General features: G+C 40.6%; 2 protein-coding genes across 5 annotated transcripts in view; one reads left to right on the forward strand and one right to left on the reverse strand.

Moving 5' to 3' along the window:
• scn1bb (sodium channel, voltage-gated, type I, beta b) overlaps nt 1-5,863 on the reverse strand; it is a 7,989-nt gene extending 2,126 nt beyond the window's left edge. Inside the window, exons 1-5 of one of the 3 annotated variants that reach the window (XM_056260277.1) lie at nt 5,730-5,863; nt 5,582-5,674; nt 3,670-3,836; nt 2,239-2,476; nt 764-905 (exon numbers count right to left, since the gene is read on the reverse strand). In XM_056260277.1, coding sequence (XP_056116252.1) covers nt 764-905; nt 2,239-2,476; nt 3,670-3,836; nt 5,582-5,636 — 602 coding nt within the window. In that variant the 5' untranslated portion in view covers nt 5,637-5,674; nt 5,730-5,863. Of the gene's footprint in view, nt 1-763; nt 906-2,238; nt 2,477-3,669; nt 3,837-5,581; nt 5,675-5,721 lie in introns of all 3 variants that reach the window. The other 2 variants (XM_056260278.1, XM_056260276.1) reach the window with 2 other exon arrangements.
• A 1,127-nt stretch (nt 5,864-6,990) lies between these two features.
• Nucleotides 6,991-15,659, forward strand: zbtb22a (zinc finger and BTB domain containing 22a). 2 transcript variants are annotated; one of them, XM_056260271.1, is made up of 3 exons: nt 6,991-7,515; nt 13,150-13,741; nt 13,835-15,656. In XM_056260271.1, the coding sequence occupies exons 1-3, from the start codon at nt 7,309-7,311 to the stop codon at nt 14,341-14,343; spliced, it is 1,308 nt and encodes a 435-aa protein (XP_056116246.1). In that variant the 5' UTR covers nt 6,991-7,308; the 3' UTR covers nt 14,344-15,656. The 2 variants fall into 2 exon arrangements, with proteins under 2 accessions (XP_056116246.1, XP_056116248.1); XM_056260273.1 differs by having other exon boundaries at nt 7,344-7,475; nt 13,835-15,659.
• The last annotated feature ends 1,841 nt before the right edge of the window (nt 15,660-17,500 follow it).

The following is a 17,500-nucleotide window of genomic DNA, read 5'->3' on the forward strand; positions in this document are numbered from 1 at the left end:
CGTAACATGCAATAAACCAATCAGAGTCTCATCTCCCGTTCCCTTTAACAGCCAGTTGCACTCGAGCCGTGGTGGATTCGCTATTTACATGGAGGAATTAGCAAGCGAAAAGACTGAACGCTTCTCTAGCAAAGAAACGGATCTGCTAGTGCGCGAGGTTAAAGCTGTGTGTGTGTGTGTGTGTGTGTGTGTGTGTGTGTGTGTGTGTGAGGTTAAAGCGAGACCATCTACGGGACAAGCCGGATTCAGCATATCTTTATGTACACAATAGTAATCTTTTACATTGTAATCCTTTTATTTTTCATATTTGGCATGTTTGTGCCCTGTGTGTGTAATAAGCAGAGTGTGTGTGTGTGTGTGTGTGTAATAAGCAGAGTGTGTGTGTGTGTAATAAGCAGAGTGTGTGTGTAATAAGCAGAGTGTATGTGTAATAAGCTGAGTGTGTGTGTGTGTGTGTGTGTGTGTGTGTGTGTGTGTGTGTGTGTGTGTGTGTGTGTGTGTGTGTGTGTGCAATAATCAGAGTGTAGCCCGTTCTGGATCCGCCTATAGGCGCACATTACTAACGCGCTGTTTATATAACAAAAACTTTAGACTTTAGAGCAGGTTCAGGTGGTCAACGGCTCAGTCTATTTTGAGCACAAATGCATTCGCTATTTAAACAACGTGTCACAGGACGTGAAAATGAAAACTGCGTCAGGCTGAAACTAGCAGAACACGCTGTACTGCACGGGTGTGTGATGGGCCTTAGACTGCAGACACTCACGCGCTGGCTCGCAGAGCTTCTTCTCCCACCGCCGCGATCTTCCTGTAACAGTAGATCATCTCCACCAGCAGCCAGAGCTGCAGCCCGATGATCGTCACGTACATCATCACCTCCGACACGATGGAGGCCGTCCCGCGCGTGGCTGGCACACACACACACAAACATTTTTTGTTAATATTTTTGTTAATATATTTTCTGAAGAAAGACAAACAGATAGGGAGGAAAATCAAAATATGAGATGCCATGCATGTGTATTTACGGAGTAATCTGTTTTGTAGAGGGGGGTCAATTTTCAATTCTCATCTGTGATTCAGAGCCAAGTTACAGGAGGGGGAAAATGGCTTCAGAAAGACGGCAGCTTCATGATTTTAGTTTTACACAGAGATCAGTGGCTCTATTAGTAAAATCTGTTGACTTTATCAATCATTATTGCATTATATGCCCACGGTGATGGCTCAAAGATGAGAAAAAAGCACTTTTATCATGTTTTTTTCCCAAGGTTTTGTGTCTGTAACTCAAGTAGTATTAAAGATATCTCAACGTGCTCTTAGATGTTGGTTCTTAGCAAACTGTTCTTTTGGTATCTTAATTTCTAAGGCTCTATATGGTTCAGTTCTACAGATATGAGGATCTCAATGCGGCTCCAGGAGTAAAATGTTAAAGTTGTGAAAACCAAATGTTGGACACTTTGCACACAGCTGATCTTGTACTTGATTACTGACACTGGCTGCGTTTAAAGAGGAATGTCTGAAGAACAAATAATGTTGAAACTAGAAATATATCTGGTTTCCCTCCATTAAACCAATCGCATAGAACAAACCGGTCTGAGAGACAAAAATAGTCTTTTTCCAAAGTTTGTGTGCCTATAACTCAAGAAGTTTTAAAGATTTCTCAATGTCCTTTTAGATGTTGGTTCTTAACAAACGTTTCTTTTACAATCTTCATTTTTAAGCGTTTATGTGGTTCGGTTCTACAGATATGAGGATCTCAATGCGGCTCCAGGAGTAAATTGTTAAATTTGACCCATTTTCAGTGGTCGAAAACCAAATGTTGGTCACTTTTCTTTCAGCTGATCTTGTTCTTGATTACTGATACTGACTGCTTTTAAAGAGCATTAAAACAATCGCATAGAGAAAACCTGTCAGAGAGACAAAAATAGTCTTTTTCCAAAGTTTTTGTGCCTATAACTCAAGAAGTTTTAAAGATATCTCAATGTCCTTTTAGGTGCCAATTATTAACAAACTTTTCTTTTTGCATCTAAATTTTTAAGGCTCCATATAGCTCACTTTCAGAGATATGAGGATCTAAAAGTGGCTCCATGTGCAGATTGCTATTCATTGGTTGTGCTCATGAAGATTGTGGCTTTTCTTCTTCATTTATGTATTTCGTTCAGCAGAAACAGCTGGAGTGGGCCTGAAACAGTGTCGGCCGCGGTAGGGCGTGCATGGCGGTGATTCCAGCGTGGTGAAGCGTACCCTTGGCCACGACGGTGAGGTGCACCAGCTTGCTGACGATGGTGGAGTACTCGTAGTGCTGGTAGCTGAGGATGCGGTTGAAGGTGCACTGGTAATCGCCCGTGTCGTTGAAGGTCACGTTCAGGATGTTGACGGACGCGTCCTGGAGGTCGAAGGTTTTCCTGCTGCCGAACCACTCCATCCGGTCCTGGAAACGCTCGTCGATGATGTTCGACTCCTCTCCGTCGTAGCTGTAAATCTGTCCACCACACAAACAGAAAAAATCCCCATTAAAGTCTCATAAAAGCTGCAGTCCATCTATATTACAAGTCCTCTGAAAAACACACACACATTTGCGTTGACATCGTACATTTTTATGTATAACGGCTAAATAAATACGCAGTAAAAATTAATATTGTAAATATGTGTATAATTGTATTACCGATGTGTTACATCATTGCATTCTTTTCTCCAGTACTGTTAGATGTATTATTTATTTAAATGCATTTTTATCAATCTATTTTAATCATGTTTTATTTATTTATGTTAATTCAATGTTTTTGTTTATATACATCGAATTGTATTTATTTGAATCAAGTTTAATCAAATTTATTATTTGTTTTTTAATTTGTATTAATTTATTTTAATCATGTTTTGATTGTTTAAATACATTGTTTTGTTTATTTTCATTTTTGTTACATTAAATGTATTAATTATTATTCATTTAAATACATTTGTATTTAGTTATTTATAAGAATCTAATTTATTTTAATCAATTTATTAATTTAAATTAGATTTATTAATTTATATAAATTATTACTAATTTAATCAATTTTTTATTTTTAATCAATTAAAATGAAAAGAGTTTATTTATTTATATATAATCTTGTTTATTTTTAATTTAATATATTAATGTATTATTTATTTAAATCAATTTGTATTTATTCAAAATAACTTTTAAATTTGAATTAAATGTATTACTTTTAATTAATTATTAATTTATTTTAAACCGTTCATTATTTTAATTAAATGTTTTTATTTGTGTACCTAAGATTGTGTTTATTTTAATATTTTTTATTTTGAATGTATTCATTGATTGTTTAAGTATTTATTTTAATCAATTTATTCATTACAATTAAATCTATAAATTTAAATCAATTATTCATTTATTTTAAACCATTTCTTATTTTAACGAAATGTTTTTTTTAACATAAAATATTGTTTATTTTAATCTTATTTTACAGTAAATGTATTAATTTATTATTTAAGTATTTATTTTAATCAATTTATTCATTTTAATTAAATCTAATAATTTAAATAAATTATTTATTTCAAACCATTTCTTATTTTAGTCAAATGTATTTATTTATTTAGTTCGTTTAATGAATTATTTTTGGAATTCGATTCATTTGAACTGTTGTTTGAACGAGCGCTTCCCGCTCAAACGCTCACGTGGGTGAACTGGTCCTGTCCGCGCGGCCGGAAGTGCCAGTCTACGGTGGCCGTGGCTTCCACTTCCCCGCGCATCTTGCAGGAAATGCATCCGAGCTTGAAGGGTCTTCCCGCGACGGCCTCGGTGTCCGAGTCCACCTCTGCGCATGCGGCGCTGCACACGGACACTGCACAAACACACACGCGTCACACTCACACACACTCACCAGCAGCGTCATATTCTCATGAGGAAACATCAAACTCGATCATCATACTGTCAATATCTCATATATTTCATAAATACAATTTCATAAATAGATTTGTTATTTGGAAAATATCAGTTTATATTGTTCCATCATTGCTTTCTTTTCTAATCAACAACAGTACTGTAGTCACATGACGTGTTTTTTAAATAAAAAATGATTTATAAATGTATACATTTCTGTTAAATGTATTATTTAAATAAAAAATTTTTTTTTGGTTTATTTACATCTAATTTGATGTATGTATTCATTTTCATCAAATGTATTAATTATTTTTTTTAATTATTTTTTTTACATTTTTTAAATAAAATAAGAATATTAAAATAAATGCAAATACAAATTGTTTTAAATAAATAATAAATGAATAAATATGGGTTTAAAAGGATTAAAATAATCAATATTTAAGTTTGATTTAAAAATGAATTTATTTTTACATCAAACTTATTTTTTAATTAAATATTTTAGTTTTTTTATGGGAATTTAAATATATATATATTTTTGTCACTCCCTGAGAGCTCCGTAACCCTGTTACTCCCTGAGGGCCCCAGACCCCTGTTAATACCTGAGGGTCCCGGACGTCCGTCACTCCTGAGGCCCCGGACCCCTGTTACTCGCTGAGGCCCCCGGACCTCTGTAAATACCTGAGGGCCCCGGACACCTGTCACTTCCCAAGGGCCCCAGACCCATTACTCCCTGAAGGCCCCGGAGCCCTGTTACTCCCTGAGGGCCCCAGACCCCTTACTCCCTGAGGCCCCAGATCCCTGTTACTCCCTGAAGGCCCCGGAGCCCTGTTACTCCCTGAGGGCCCCAGACCCCTGTTGCTCTCTGAAGGCCCCAGACCCCTTACTCCCTGAGGCCCCAGATCCCTGTTACTCCCTGAGGGCCCAGGACCCCTGTTAATACCTGAGGGCCCCAGACCCTTGTTAATCCCTGAAGGCCCCGGACCGCTGTTAATACCTGAGGGCCCCAGACCCCTGTTAATACCTGAGGGCCCCGGTCCGGACCCCTCTTACTCCCTGAGGACCCCGGACCTCTGTAATTACCTGAGGTTCCCGGACCCCTGTTAATACCAGAGGGCCCCAGACCCCTGTAGGCCCCGGACCTCTGTAAATACCTGAGGGTCCCGGACCCCTGTTAATACCTGAGGGCCCCGGACCTCTGTAAATACCTGAGGGTCCCGGACCCCTGTTAATACCTGAGGGCCCCAGACCCCTGTTACTCCCTGAAGGCCCCGGACCTCTGTTAATACCTGAGGCCCCCGGCCCGGACCCCTGTTACTCCCTGAGGGCCCTGGACCTCTGTAAATACCTGAGGGTCCCGGACCCCTGTTAATACCTGAGGGCCCCAGACCCCTGTTAATACCTGAGGGCCCCAGACCCCTGTTAATACCTGAGGGTCCCGGACCCCTGTTAATACCTGAGGGCCCCAGACCCCTGTTACTCCCTGAAGGCCCCGGACCTCTGTTAATACCTGAGGCCCCCGGCCCGGACCCCTGTTACTCCCTGAGGGCCCTGGACCCCTGTTAATACCTGAGGGCCCCAGACCTCTGTAAATACCTAAGGGCCCCAGACCTCTGTAAATACCTGAGGGCCCCGGACCCCTGTTACTCCCCAAGGGCCTCAGACCTCTGTTACTCCTGAGGGCCCCGGACCCCTGTAGGTCAGACTCACCTGAGATCGTGAAGAACACACACAGGAGCAGCAGGTGTCTCACACATACGTCCATGATGCTCACAGAAGACAGACACTGAGCTGGACCGTGATCTCTCTCTCTCTCTCTCTCTCTCTCTCTCTCTCTCTCTCTCTCTCTCTCTCTCTCTCTCTCTCTCTCTCGTGGGCTTCTGAGACTCTAGAGTCCACAGTGACGGGTCTTCATGTTCTGAGGTTCTGAAGGGCCCCGTCCCGCTGATGTGATGGACTCCTGAAGAACACTAGACCAGCATCAGTTTGGCTCTGAAAGATGTTTAGTGTGTGAAAACACGCCAGAGAAACACAGACAATCATCAGACCTGAGATCAGTGCTTACACTCATTCCTCTGTTTACATCGTTTATATCTGTGCATGTTTGACATGATATATCCGAATAAACGCACGCTACGCATGCACATTCATTTATGAATATATTTCCATCACTGACCATGAACGCATCATCACTGTAATCATGCACACAGATCTGCACTTGCCTGTGACTCGCGTGTAATAATCCTCAAGCATTAGCCTGATGTTTATGATCGGGTATCGCTGATCTGTCGGGTTTAAACGCCATTCTGAGAGGCTCGTTCACGCGTTCGCTGAGTTCTGATGCATTGCGGTAAAAATCCCGGGCCGCGCGCGCGCGCGACGCAACCTGAACCCGCGGTGACGTCACGACGCTCCCGCAGGTGCAGCCCCTTCAAAACTCACTGAAATACACAATATGATCATTACCTGTAATAAACAGGGGGTTTCCCTTCAAACTAGGTCCCATTTAATACCAAATACAATTATTGACGGTACAATATAATTTTGAAATATATACATTCTTTTAACTTAACATAAAGTTAATTACCTATTAAAATACCTTTCATGCATCGCCGTGCTCTCTGCTCATCAGTTATTCAGAGATCTAGCTAACTAGCATTATATTAATAATTTGATTATGGTTTATCAGAGTTGTGAACGTCATTCTTTTTGCAATGCAAATAATTTTTAACGTCTGATGTTTTTAATCCTTTTTCCTGCAGGTTTGTGAGCTCCAGTCACCAGCAGGTGGCGCGCGCGGACTGCAGTCCCTCTCAGCTCATGAATATTAATAAGGTCACGCATAAGGACGTCATGGGGCGTCACGTCATTAATATTCATGAATCCGACATCCTTTGTAGCAGGATTGGCTCACAGTAGCAGTCACATGGACGATTCTATTCTATATATTTATTTAGCCATTTAATTTCATTCATGTGAGACACGAATAGAATCAAACAATATGTTGTCGTTATCACTGTGAACACACACACTCACAAAACCAAAGCATTTATGAAGAATATGAATATCTAAGCACTGTGGTTTTAAAAGGGGCGGGGTCTCGGAGAAGGGGCGTGTCTCTCTCTTCCGCAGCAGACCTCCATCACAGTGAACGCAGGTGAGATTATAAACACATTCATATTTCATTTCAACCGATCATAGGATCATAATCAACATATATATTACACCCACGGTAGTTAAACTTGCAGATTGAGTGTCCAACGGTTGAATCGCGCAGATCGTTTCCGCATGGGATGTAAACACATGATCATAAGCTCTCATATGATTATGTTATGATCTGCTAGCGGGCCTAACACCGAATAATACCGGAATAAACGGGTGTTAGGCACGAGTTGTGCTGCTGATCCCGGATCAGGACTCGGTTTCTCCCCGGCAGGATGGAGCAGATCCTCGGTCGCGCGAGCGCGCCCCCGGGCCCGGTTCTGCAGGTGTGTTTCCCGAGCGCGCGCGCCGCGGTTCTGGAGAACCTGAACCGGCAGCGCGAGGAGGGTCAGCTGTGTGACCTGTCCATACAGGTGCAGGGTCACGTGTTCCGCGCGCACAGGTGTGTGCTGGCTGCATCCTCCCCGTACTTCCATGACCAGGTGAGTGTGTGTGTGTGTGTGTGTGTGTGTGTGTGTGTGGAACTGATGTCATCATCACACACATGCAAACCCTCTCATTTGCATATTAATGTGTGATTGATTTTAAACTTTGCATGATTTCTCGCGACCTGCCCTGCAAACGTTCTCAAGGTTCTCCCAGTGATGGTAATAGAACGTTCGTTCAAAGTTATGACGTTAGCACAAATGAAACGTTTTTCAGAATTCCATTTTTAAAATGTTGCAACTTGTTTTAGAACGTTCGGAGAACATTCAAACGTCGTCCAGATAAAGTTTGTAAAAAAGTAAATAAAGATGGAACGTTCCCGTAACATTAACATAGCATTTTTTTTTTTAAATGTATATTTTTAACGTTCACAGAACATTTGAAAATAACGTTTTGATAACTTTATGGGAACGTTTGCAAACCAGTCTTAGAACATATTTTGTGATCTGGGTGGAGACAAAGTCGCTTCACTAGTACTGCAATATTATTCAAATGCTAAAAATAGTTACAAATGCACAATAACTCGTGAAGGTTTGTGACACTGGTAGCAGAACTGATGTCATCGGGGCCAGAGGATCCGGGGCCCTCCACTAACATCATATACACGGAGGCCCACATCACAGAAGATGGGGTGTTGTTGTAAAACTTTTATTTTAAAAGTTAAATGTTTATATAAGATTACAACTAATAAAAACTAACAAAAAGCAAGAAATTATTAAATAATAATAAAACCAATTTTAAAAAAGTAACAGCAAAATGTATATATATATTTTCCCATCACACTGTTATAATTCATAAATATAAGTAAACATTTAGAAATTGACAAGAATGCAGTCAAATTGAAAAGATAAAATCATTTATTGCCTTATTTTCTAATAAAGATTAAAAATCTTTCATCTTAACCGGTCAGTCTCCTGCGATCTCCACCTTCAGCCGCCTCGACTCTCTGGTTCTGGACTTACAACATTACTGGCTCCATCTGATGCTCGTCACTGCTGAATAATTAATAAACACTCTAGATCGGACTAAACCATTTTAGGGAGGTAAATAAGCAGATATTTGGGAAAAATATTTAACCAAATTGCATGTTTTTGTGGTTTTCATTTTAATCTCAGGCATACAACTAATAAAAATATTAGAATTATTAATACAACAGGGCTTCTATAGAATAACTGCTATAATCGTCAGCACTTTCCCCCACTAGCGGCCCTGGATGTCATCATCACGCAAACGTTCTCAAGGTTCTCCCAGTAGCGGTAATAGAACGCTCGTTCAAAGTTATGACGTTAGCACAAATGGATTCCATTTTTAAAACGTTGCAACTTGTTTTAGAACGTTCGGACTCGGAGAACATTCAAAAGTCGTCCTGTAACATTAGCATAGCACATTTTGGTAACACTTTATTTAAGTGTCCTTGTTACATATGTTACATGTACTTACCGTAGTAATAACAGTAAATTATGCATAATTACATGTAACTAACCCTCAAACAAACCCTAACCCTATAGTAAGTACATGTTATTAATTAATATTACTCAGTACTTAAATATATAATTACACTGTAACAATGACACCTTAAAATAAAGTGTAACCCACTTTTTTTTAAATTCACCATTTCACAGAACATTCGTAAATAACGTTTTCATAACTTTATGGGAACGTTTGCAAACCAGTCTTAGAACATGTTTGTGATTGGGTGGTAACCAGTGACGTGCGGTGATGGCTAGGCACTGAGTTATGAATGCCAGATTACCTGATTTATTGTTTAGGCTAATAATAAGTAATAACAGTAAACATGACGCACAAACGCAGCATAACAAGAAATGTACAAATCAGGATGTATATCGTGTACTCTCTCTCTCTCTCTCTCGCACATACACACACACACACACACACACACACACACACGCAAGCGCGGCACAGGCAAACACCAGTAGTTAATAATGTCCACTCCAGCATCAGAATACAACCAGTCTTACTCCTTAATTTTTGCACAGCGGCCAATTATGTCTGTCAGCAAAAGTAAAATCACACACTGCTCAATTGAATATGAAGGCAAATGGCTTGCATTAATTCAACCACATTTATCAATTCAATATTAAGCCCAAAATAGTTTTTGACTCACCAATCGGTAGATTATTTGTACGTAAAATCCATCCGCCGCTCTTTCCTCGTGAAGACGTCGATCACAGCTTTGTAAAACTCGTCTTTACGGCCTCCAGTTGCTGCACTAGCCCATCTAAGGCTGGCGTAGACCTCCCTCTGGCTATTAACTCAGATTATGAATTCAAATCGAGCTTGGAAAAATGCCTTAACTCTGTGATCACGGCCGGTGCTGTCATTTTGACTTTGAATTTGGCGGGGATTAGGCATAGGCTAGCTGTGGTGTAATGACGTTAGCTGCGCGAATGTGTCCAGTAATATCTCGATTTTAATTGGTCCATGTCTGATATGTAACGTAGATGGGTACGGGCATAGCATATTTACGAGAACACTATACGAGAGCACTATACGAGAACACTACGAGAGCACTATACGAGAACACTATACGAGAACACTATACGAGAGCACTATACGAGAACACTATACGAGAACACTATACGAGAACACTACGAGAGCACTATACGAGAACACTATACGAGAACACTATACGAGAGCACTATACGAGAACACTATACGAGAACACTATACGAGAACACTATACGAGAACACTATACGAGAGCACTATACGAGAACACTATACGAGAACACTATACGAGAACACTATACGAGAACACTATACGAGAACACTACGAGAGCACTATACGAGAACACTATACGAGAACACTATACGAGAGCACTATACGAGAACACTATACGAGAGCACTATACGAGAACACTATACGAGAACACTATACGAGAACACTATACGAGAACACTGTACGAGAACACTGTACGAGAACACTACGAGAGCACTATACGAGAACACTATACGAGAACACTATACGAGAGCACTATACGAGAGCACTATACGAGAGCACTATACGAGAACACTATACGAGAACACTATACGAGAACACTATACGAGAGCACTATACGAGAGCACTATACGAGAACACTATACGAGAGCACTATACGAGAACACTATACGAGAACACTATACGAGAACACTACGAGAGCACTATACGAGAACACTATACGAGAACACTATACGAGAGCACTATACGAGAACACTATACGAGAACACTATACGAGAGCACTATACGAGAACACTATACGAGAACACTATACGAGAACACTACGAGAGCACTATACGAGAACACTATACGAGAACACTATACGAGAGCACTATACGAGAACACTATACGAGAGCACTATACGAGAACACTATACGAGAACACTATACGAGAACACTATACGAGAACACTATACGAGAACACTACGAGAGCACTATACGAGAACACTATACGAGAACACTATACGAGAGCACTATACGAGAACACTATACGAGAGCACTATACGAGAACACTATACGAGAACACTATACGAGAACACTACGAGAGCACTATACGAGAACACTATACGAGAACACTATACGAGAGCACTATACGAGAACACTATACGAGAGCACTATACGAGAACACTATACGAGAACACTATACGAGAACACTATACGAGAGCACTATACGAGAACACTATACGAGAGCACTATACGAGAACACTATACGAGAACACTATACGAGAACACTATACGAGAACACTGTACGAGAACACTGTACGAGAGCACTATACGAGAACACTATACGAGAGCACTATACGAGAACACTATACGAGAACACTATACGAGAGCACTATACGAGAACACTATACGAGAGCACTATACGAGAACACTATACGAGAACACTATACAAGAACACTATACGAGAACACTATACGAGAGCACTATACGAGAACACTATACGAGAACACTATACGAGAACACTATACGAGAACACTATACGAGAGCACTATACGAGAGCACTATACGAGAGCACTATACGAGAACACTATACGAGAACACTATACGAGAGCACTATACGAGAGTACTATACGAGAGCACTATACGAGAACACTATACGAGAGCACTATACGAGAACACTATACGAGAACACTATACGAGAGCACTATACGAGAACACTATACGAGAACACTATACGAGAACACTATACGAGAGCACTATACGAGAACACTATACGAGAACACTATACGAGAGCACTATACGAGAGCATTATACGAGAACACTATCCATCCATCCATCATCTTTCCATCCATCTATCTAACCATCTTTCTATCATCCATCCATCTTTCTATCATCCATCCATCTTTCTATCCATCCATCCATCTAACCATCTTTCTATCATCCATCCATCTGTCTGTCCATCTTTCCATCCATTCATCTTTCTATCCATCCATCCATCCATCTAACCATCTTTCTATCATCCATCCATCTGTCTGTCCATCCATCCATCTTTCTATCATCCATCCATCTGTCTGTCCATCCATCCATCTTTCTATCCATCCATCCATCTTTCCATCTTTCTATCCATCCATCTATCTATCCATCTGTCCATTCATCTTTCTATCCATCAATCCATCTGTCCATCTTTCTGTCCATCAATCCATCTTTCCATCCATCTGTCTATCCATCCATCCATCCATCCATCCATGTCTGTCCATCCATCCATCTAACCATCTTTCTATCATCCATCCATCTATCTGTCTATCTGACCATCTGTCTTACATTAAAGTGTTTATTTTATTGCACTCGATCCGTATCGTTGAAGTCAGGAATCTCCACTTCAGCCGCTTCACACACACCAGACTTTACACTGTTACTCATATCTATATTCCAGGGGGTTGTTCATATAGAACTCGCCTGATGTATACAACAGGAAGTGATAAACAGAAATCTTTAGCAAGTCAAAATCAAACAGAAATTTTGAACCTGACTTTATCCAATGTTCAGAGTTCTGTATGCAAATTAGTGCATATTTAATGAGTGCCTCATTTGCATATGTAAACAACATTTCAGAAAACTTACAAAACTGTGGAAGTCAGTTAAAGGAATAGTTCAGCCAAAAATGAATGCTCTTCCAAGCTTTATAATGGCAGTGAAAGGCCGTTTGTTTTAGTCCATCAAAGTGCATCGATGCATGAGGCCTTTATTAACCCCCGGAGCCGTGTGGAGCACTTTATGATGGACAGATGCACTTTATGATGGACAGATGCACTTTATGATGGACAGATGCACTTTTATGATGGACAGATGCACTTTATGATGGACAGATGCACTTTATGATGGACAGATGCACTTTTATGATGGACAGATGCACTTTTATGATGGACAGATGCACTTTTATGATGGATAGATGCACTTTGATGGACTTCAAAACAGAATCAGTCATTCACTGCCATTATAAAGCTTGGAAGAGTCAGGACATTTATTAATATACAAACTGATTGTGTTCGTCTGAAAGAAGAATGTCATATACACCTAGGATGGCTTGAGGGTGAGTAAATCATGGGCTAATTTAAATTTTTGGGTGAACTATCCCTTTAAGAATGTGTCTGTTGAATCTGGTCGTTCAGCGCTCGGTTCTGCCTGTGTCCAGGTTCTGCTGAAGAACGTCACCACGGTGTCTCTCCCCTCGGTCATGGACCCGCTGGCCTTCGAGAGCGTCCTGAACTCCGCCTACACCGGGCAGCTCAGCATCGTGCGCGACGACATCATCAACTACGTCACCGTGGCCAGCTTCCTCCAGATGTGGCACATCGTGGACAAGTGCACGGACATCCTGAAGAGGTCGCGACCCCTAGCGCAGGTCAGCCCGGGCGTGGCGAGCTCCTCGAGCCATCAGTCGCCCAGCAGCTCCGACTGCTGCTTCCCCGACCCGTCGGACCCGCCGGGCGAACCTGCCGTGGAGAAACGTGCGCTTCCGCCTCTGGCCACATGGAGGCGCCCTCAGCAGAGCCGGTGGAGCCGAAGCAGCCTAACCTTTCCTCTACGGACCGAGCCCGAGTGTGGGCCGGATCCGCACCCGCCTCTCCCGTCCATCGAAACGGATTTCGCCGCGAGACACCGAATCCGCGTTCGGCTCCGAGGAGCGAAAGAGGAGCAGCGGCGGGTGGAGGCGGATGAAGGCGTCGGAGAGCCGGCGGAGGACGAGGATAAACTGAGGATGAAGAGCGAGGAGCGCCAGGCCGGTGAGTGGAGCTTCTTCATCACTGCCGTTTAGCTCCCGTCCACCAGGGGGCGCCACCGCGCTGTTTCTGACTGTGTTTGTGTTCTTCTCTCAGGAGTCGTGGAGTCGGACGGGCGTCTCAGAGAGAGCCTGTGGCAGAGCGAGTGGCCGTCGGTGGACGAAGACGACGAGGACGACGAAACGTTGGATGCGATTGCGAACGCGACGGTTTCCCAGAATCCTCCCTGCTCTCCTCTCTCTGCGACGCCGAAAGTCCACTTCTGTCACTGCGGGAAAGCGTACACGCTGAAGAGCATGCGCGACCGGCACGTGAAGATGCAGCACCTGAACCTGCGCCCGTTCGCCTGCCCCGTCTGCGCCAAGAGCTTCAAGATGAAGCACCACCTGACCAAACACGTGAAGACGCACGGCGGCCTGCGCCCGTACGAGTGCGCGCTCTGCGGGAAGAAGATCGTGTGGCGGGACAGCTTCCTCAAGCATCAGGCGCGCTGCCAGCAGACGTCGAGCGCGGCTAGCTATCAGCAGGAGCTCAGCGATGCTGCCGGACCAGTGAAGGTGGAACACGACGATTACTCGTTACTGGAAGAGGAAGCACTCTCGTAAAAGCAGACTCTTCAAAGCAGCTTTCAGTGACTCGCTCTTAAAGGGACAGTAACGTCATCAGTTACTCGCCAGACTTTCGTTCATCTTCAGAACACAGATGAAGATCTTTGTCAATGTTTTTATCGTTCATCTGCGATGGATTTTCATTGGCTGTCAACGTTTTTATCGTTCATCCGCAATGGATTCTGATTGGCTTTCAATGTTTTTATCGTGCATCATCAATTAAATCAATATTTAATTCTGATTGGCTGTCAACGTTTTTATCATTCATCACCAATTAATTCTGATTGGCTGTCAATTCTTTTATAGATAATCAGCGATTAATTCTGATTAGCTGTCAATGTTTTTATCGGTAATCAGCGATTCATTCTGATTGGCTGTCAACGTTTTTATCGTTCATCAGCGATTAATTCTGATTGGCTGTCAACATTTTTATCGTTCATCAGCGATTAATTCTGATTGGCTGTCAATTTTTTTATCGGTAATCAGCGATTAATTCTGATTGGCTGTCAACATTTTTATCGTTCATCAGCGATTAATTCTGATTGGCTGTCAATGTTTTTATTGGTAGTCAGCGATTAATTCTGATTGGCTGTCAACATTTTTATCGTTCATCAGCGATTAATTCTGATTGGCTGTCAATGTTTTTATCGGTAATCAGCGATTAATTCTGATTGGCTGTCAACGTTTTTATCGGTAATCAGCGATTAATTCTGATTAGCTGTCAACATTTTTATCGTTCATCAGCGATGGATTCAGATTTTCTCTCAATGTTTTTATCGTTCATCATCAATTAAATAATTAATTCTGATTGGCTGTCAACGTTTTTATCGTTCATCAGCAATTAATTCTGATTGGCTGTCAATGTTTTTATCTGTAATCAGCGATTAATTCTCATTGGCTGTCAATGTTTTTATCGGTAATCAGCGATTAATTCTGATTGGCTGTCAACGTTTTTTATCAGTAATCAGCGATTAATTCTGATTGGCTGTCAATGTTTTTATCGGTAATCAGTGATAGATTCTGAATGGCTCTCAATAATCTCACGTATCGGATCATATAACGGTTTTTGTGAAGCAATTTGGTTCATTTTTCAGATCAGGGAAAAAAAAGTAATGTAACTTTGCTTTTCATTTATAAAGCCCACTTCAAGTACTTTGATACCACAGCAAAAATATAGCTTTTAATAATTAAATTATTAAAGACAAGTGAACAGTCAGTAATAAAATGACAAATTCAACAAGGTAAAGGAAGGTCTAGCAGCAGTATTCAGGTGAAGAAATTACTAAATGTAAAATAACACTATGGTGTTCACTGTGTAAACTAAATATAGATTAATCTTTAAGCGGTTTTGTTGTTTTATTAACATTAATGACACAGACAGCAGCAGGTGTTTATTGGCTGCTGTCACTTTAAGAGCAAATGACATGCATTATTTTATCAACAATTGAAAGTTCATAAAAAAAGCAAAATTTTGAACAAAAAGCTGAGAAAATGGTGTTTTTGTCAAAGATGTTCTCCAGATGGGATTCAGAAGATGATGGGAACAGAAGGAAGGAGTGCTCGGAGGATAGAGGGTTATGTTTAATAACTGTAATTAATGTTTAAGAGTGATGGGCTGGAAATCTGTGTTGTTTCATCTATATGATGTAGCAGAGATGTTGACCTGTTTATTTCTGAACACACACACACACACACACACCTGGTTAACCCTATGAACTCACCCGTTCTCCTCTAGTTCTGTGTTAGAGATCATGAACACACACACACACACGCACACACACTGTACATAATGATGATAATAATGCAGTGTGGTTTTTATATTGTCAATAAAGGCAGTTTATTGAAATCAGTTGCAGTGTGAAAACTCAGTATAATTCAGTAACACTTTACACAGCTGTTAGTTCAGGTCCATTAAATCATATTTTTGATTTGACTAGAGCATTCATAAATGTTGAAATCAAGATTAATAAATGTTCTCTGTGATAGTTGTAAAGTGTTACGTTACTTCATCTGAAGAATAACCAGTTAAAACACCATAACTTTACAATGACACTTAGAGCTTCATGTTCTCAAACGCACAATAACATCAATATTTCTGAACAGAACTTGTACTTTTCGCTTCAATAGTTATTTTGTGCGACAAATGAATTTATAAAAGTACAAATATTCCACGTCGTCTCACAAAAATAATCATAGAATTAGCAAAATACTGTAAAATCGCTGCGGTAGAACAGTGCAATAATCACACACACACACGAGTTATTAGAATGCATAGTGTCCAATAATAAGCATGACTAGTATATTTCTGGGGCGTGTTGATTTATGTATTACCCAGAAGTCAGTTGATCGTTAAACGACTAATTCCAGAGGTATTTCTATTCATAAAGTAACAGACATCTGCATCAGACTCATGTTCATCTGCTACAGGACCTGATGGAGGCCAGGCTGCTGCCGCTGATGCTCTATTGCAGTTTTTGGTAGTATTTTTGATTAGATTTTTTATAGTGTCCTAGTTACTATAGTAATAACTATAAATTATGCATAACTACGTGCACTAACCCTATAGTAAGTACATAGTTCATCAATAATACATAAATATATAATTACACTGTAACAAGGACACTTTAAATAAAGTGTAACCGATTCCGTTTGATTAATTTTAGTGAAGTTTGACTAATTCTGCTGTGCGTTTTAGTCATTTGTCTTCGTTATATGGTAAAACCTTACAGTAAGGTTAACTTTAACTGAGTTATTAATATTTCACAGCATTTATTAAATCTGCTAAAGCTGTTCATTGTTAGGCTTAGCAAATACAACATTAAAATGCTTCAGTAAATGTTGAGATTTAATAAATGCTGTATAAGTGCTGCTCATTGTTTTTAAATATGGCTATATAGTTTTAGTGTAATTAGTTTTAGTCACTTTAGAAATGAAAGCTCGTTTCCGCCACTGAATAAAACAGTTTGAAATGATAATTATGACAACTGCAAGTTTATTTCAGGAAATTCGGAGAAAAAAGTCGCAATTACAATTATTATTTTTAATTCTGTTGCGGAAACAAGCTTTCATACTTTAGTACTTTAAGCAAGTTAATTGAGAAATGCTGAAATAAGTTTTTGTAATATTTTATTTATTTCAAGAACGTTTTTTATAG

Source organism: Rhinichthys klamathensis, unplaced genomic scaffold, assembly GCF_029890125.1.
Source record: "Rhinichthys klamathensis goyatoka isolate OS25496 unplaced genomic scaffold, OSU_Roscu_1.1 h1tg000176l_1, whole genome shotgun sequence".
In the NCBI taxonomy this organism is placed as follows: domain Eukaryota; kingdom Metazoa; phylum Chordata; class Actinopteri; order Cypriniformes; family Leuciscidae; genus Rhinichthys; species Rhinichthys klamathensis.